The sequence below is a fragment of the Colobus angolensis genome, unplaced genomic scaffold (genome assembly GCF_000951035.1).
Source record: "Colobus angolensis palliatus isolate OR3802 unplaced genomic scaffold, Cang.pa_1.0 Scaffold19, whole genome shotgun sequence".
NCBI classification, from domain to species: domain Eukaryota; kingdom Metazoa; phylum Chordata; class Mammalia; order Primates; family Cercopithecidae; genus Colobus; species Colobus angolensis.
Window position 1 is genome coordinate 3,303,332 of NW_012115043.1, and position 4,246 is coordinate 3,307,577.

Here is a 4,246-nt window from a genome sequence, read left to right on the forward strand (position 1 = left end):
TGGTCAGAGCCTTGGACACCTTTCCCAGAAAAACACACATACAACAGTTTGCCTACAATTTCAGGAGGTCTGAAGACTGCCAAATCCATGCTAAGAACCCTCACTATAAAGCACCAATGATTTTGAAGGTAATGGCATTTCCTGTAAATCTGTAACTAGGAAGAATGGAAGACCACCAATGCTTGTCTTCCTCCTGCCACCAATTCCCAAGACCATCTATGGGCTAGTTGAGGGGCAGGGAGATAGGTGTAGAGGCCTCTGTTAGTGCCCTCAGAACCAACTCCAGAGGGATAGATGTGGCACCTGCCCTGACCATGAGGTCATTGGTATCTGGGCCCTCCACCAGAAGAGGCTCCTTTGAAATGCAAGAATGGAAGGCAGAAGGGCAAAGTGGGGCTAGAGACTCCCCTACTCTGCACCTCAAACCATAGTCTTCTCCATACAGGCTGAGCAGTAACCCCCAGGGATCCCCATTCTGCAAACAAGCTCCATCCTCATTCCATTTAGGGTAAGGTGGAGGTGGTTATACCTCAATTCCAGGAGAAAGAAAAACACCTCTCACATTCCTAAAATAAATGCTTCCCTGCAATCTTGTTTTCCACTGAGTTTAGGGGACCCAGACTGTCCTGTCTGATAGTCCACAGGCATCAAAAGTTCTCATCATCGTTATTCATTTCTCCTTCTTGCAAGGCTATTCAGACAGACCTGGGCCTTGGGAACCAAACTTCCAATAAACTTCAGGGGCTTTGTTTTACTCCCATGCTCCACCCACACATACATACCTCTGTGCCAGGGTAATGTGTTCAGAGGATCATACTTTCCACCCAAAGAGAGGAAAACTGATTCCCCCAAGGCCATGTCTTTCCACACTCACCCCCTACACGGATAACACCCCTCTACAGGAATGACCCATCACCCTCAGGCACAGTGTACACCTTTTTCACAAATTTAGCCTCACCTCTGGCCAGGTTCTCGATATCTTTCTCCACCAGCTGAGTTCCTGTGACATCCAAGGTAAGCCCATCTTCGCCTGGGATACAGGGGCAGGTAAGAGGGGTTCTCTCCTGGGAGAGCCCTTGAGAGGGGAGGGGTGGGCTTCTCAGGAATCACATCGAGTCAGGGACCTACCCTAGACCCTCTGCCTTTAGAGGAGACAGTTACAGGCATCCGGTACTACCCACCTTCTAAGACATCACGGTAGGGAGTAGAAGAGTGACCCCTGGAGGAGATCGCCCAGGGAAGATGGGCCATCTAAGGGTAGGAAGTGCCCTTTGACCTATTTTATGTGGGTGAGGACGTCCCTCCATTTCCTTTCAGTATATCCTCTGCCCTTACCTGAAAGAACCTCAAATCCATCAAGGAGGCAGAAAACCTGGCCTGCACCCTGCTCACATTAAATATTTATCTGCTCGCCGAGGAAGAAAACTGGCAGCCGCTTACACTTGATTAAAAGCCTTTCTCGCAAGCCTCTGGGATTGTGGGCGACCTGGGTCCCAGCTCCCGGGTGCGGTGGGGAGCGATGGGTTCAAGGGCTGGCTCACCTCTGTCTGTATTTGCAGGACTTGGCTGGGAGATACTCCTTTGGTCTGGATAGGATTTCCTCGTTTCCAAATCATCGGCGGGCGAGTGATTGTCTTCTTTATCTGGCTCTTGAAGGCAATAAACCGAGTTTCAAGGAGAGGCAAAGAAACCGTGACCCCGATACTGCCGGAGCTGCCGCGGTCGGGGCACCCAAGCCCTAATTAAAAGCGTCGTAGCTGCCTCTGGTTCTCGGCTGTGCGCCCAGGCGCGCGCCCTGAGGCTTTGGGCCGGGCACCCCACCCCCACCCCCGCGCGTGGTCTGCTCATCTCCGGGCTTCACGCCCCCGCCCCAGCCCCTTGGAAAAGAGCAAGATGAGCAGCCGAGCCCACCAGGGACCAGCGACCTACATCGCGCGCAGATACTGGGGCACAGCGAGCGCGCGTGGCCGCCTGGTCTGTCCGCGCGACTCTTGCCGAGAACGCGACCCAGGCTGCGACCTTCGGGGTGGGTAGGGGTACATCGTCTGGGGTTCGGCTGCCTCGACCTGCCCGAATTTCCGCGGCCCCCAACCCCTCCTCTGCGAGGAACCTGGTAAGGCGCGCAAGTGCAGGGCGGCCCCCACCACCCAGCGTTGGGCCTCAGCTACCCTGGCGCTTCTGGAGTACCCAAGCGCGCGGCCATGTGCCCCCATCCTCCGCCCGGATCCGACCTAGCCAAAGGGGACCCCGCGGCTAAACACACTTGCTGAATAAATGAGAGGCCTTGCAGGCGGTGTCGGGCGTGATTTTGTTACAGGTTTAACTCCGTGTCTGGGTGTACTGCAGCATGTGTGTGCGTGTGGTGGAGAGGGCGTGTTGTCATTGTTGTTTTTAAGTAACCAAAGGTTGAAAGTTGTTGGGAGTATTAGCTTAGCTTCCTTGTTTTCATTATTTTTCTTTCCCTCTCCCTCTTTCTCTGCGTCTCTCTCCTTGTCTTTCTTCACAGGCTTTCCTTGACCCCGGCCCTCTGTCTGCGGTCCCCCCATTACAGTGGCCAGCGGCCGCGACAGGCGTTACCGTGGGCCTCGGGGGTGCAGAGGTAGGAGGCCGCGGGCCCCAGCGCCACCGCCGCGCTCTTCACGTGCTCATCTCTCTCGGGCGCGTACACCTGCGGCGGCCGAGAAATGACAGGCGATTAGGCGGGCGCCCTGCGGCGGCCCGAAGACGCCCAGCTCTATCCCGCGGCCAAGAGGGAAAGCCGAGGGGGTGGCAGAGGTTGGTGCGTCCGCAGGACTTGAGCGGGCACAGCGACGCACGCGGCACACCCTTGCGCCCTTGTGGATTCAGGATAATTATTAGCCCCCGCGGGAAAATTAAACACAAAGCGGGTCCCAAGCCAAGGGCCGTTCAAAGTGTCCTCCACCCTCTGCACCCGGCTTCTTTTAGGCACTTTCTCTCCCGCCGGTACCCCGTCCCCGGCACAAATGACGCCTTTCGCATCCGGTTAATGATTCGTGTTTTAATGAACCGAATGTACAGGTATGCGCACTCACTTTCAAAATGGCCAACGACTCCAGCCTGGCTGCAGCCTGCCCCTCAAGCCCCGGCCCTGCCAACTTGAGAGCCCCCCTCCCGCCCCGCACGCGGTCCGGAGGCAGCTTCCCAGCAACGAACCCTGTGGTTCCCAAGGCGGGAGTGCGAAGAGACTCGGAAAACTGCGAGTTGGGGTGGTGGGAGATTCCAGGGACCCGGTACTGCTGGGGCCGGACTCAAGGAAAGGCCACACTGTCCTCTCTTCTCCTCTTCCTTGGGGCTCTGATGCCCACCCGGGCGAGCGCTTTTCTCTGGCTCTGAGTTCCTTTCTTACCTCCTCTTCCTTCCTCCACACCCCTTTTCTGTCTCTGTGTCTGGCAGTCTCTGCCGGTCTCCTCCCCATTCCCATCAACAAAAACAAAGCACACACGTTCCCCAGTCCTCCCCCCGCCCCCAGCTTCCGTTCCCTTCGAAACCCTCACTGGAGGGTGCGGGTGGGCCCAGTTTCGCAGCGCGCCAGAGGCTGGGCCTGCGGAGAGTGGCCTGGGACTGCTGCTCCCACGCCTGCGCGGAACAAAATTCCCGTCCTCCGCCCGGCCCCGCAGCCCCGCCGGGCACAGGGTAAGTGGGAAGGCGCCACCTGCGGGGCGGGCGCGGGGCTCACCTTGGCCAGCGCGGGGCCTCCTAGGGTCCCGCAAGGCTCTCGCAGCTCGTAGCCGCCGCCGCTTGGCGGGCTCCTCTCAGGTCTCCGCACCACGTCGTCGGCCGCCAAGTCCCCAAATGAGGGCCGGCCAGCTGGGGGTGGTCCGAGGCGGCGCCGGTGGCGGGGGCTGCCGCCGTCGGGAGAGTCTGCTGGACCGTCCGCTCCAGAGGAGATGGCGGAAGGGGGTCCAGTGGGCTGTTCGCTGTCTGGGCCACCCCCTGCGCTGGGTGCGCTGGGCTCGGTCTCGTCCTGTGCGCCCTCGTCGTCGGGGAAGCGGTTGGATTCCACGTCCACCTCGGGTTCGTCCGCTGTGTCCACGTCGGGCGAAGCGGAATGGTAGCTGGAGCTGCCCTCGCTCAGAAAGTCCGGGCTCACGTAGCCGCCGCTCCCAGCGCCGGGTCCCGGCCCCCGAGCAGGCCCCGCGCCATATGCCTCCCGGGCGCTCCCGTAGAGCTTAGCGATGCTCTCGGTGTCTTTGACCACCGGCCGGAAGGCCGACACATAGGAGCC

General features: G+C 59.2%; 1 protein-coding gene across 1 annotated transcript in view; it reads right to left on the reverse strand.

Moving 5' to 3' along the window:
- The window catches only part of SKOR1 (SKI family transcriptional corepressor 1), a 14,319-nt gene that overhangs the window by 2,001 nt on the left and 8,072 nt on the right, over positions 1-4,246 (reverse strand). Inside the window, 5 exon segments of the mRNA XM_011940557.1 lie at positions 959-1,030; positions 1,542-1,649; positions 2,578-2,668; positions 3,698-3,828; positions 3,940-4,246. The exon segment at positions 3,940-4,246 is cut by the window's right edge and continues 1 nt beyond it. Coding sequence (XP_011795947.1) covers positions 959-1,030; positions 1,542-1,649; positions 2,578-2,668; positions 3,698-3,828; positions 3,940-4,246 — 709 coding nt within the window.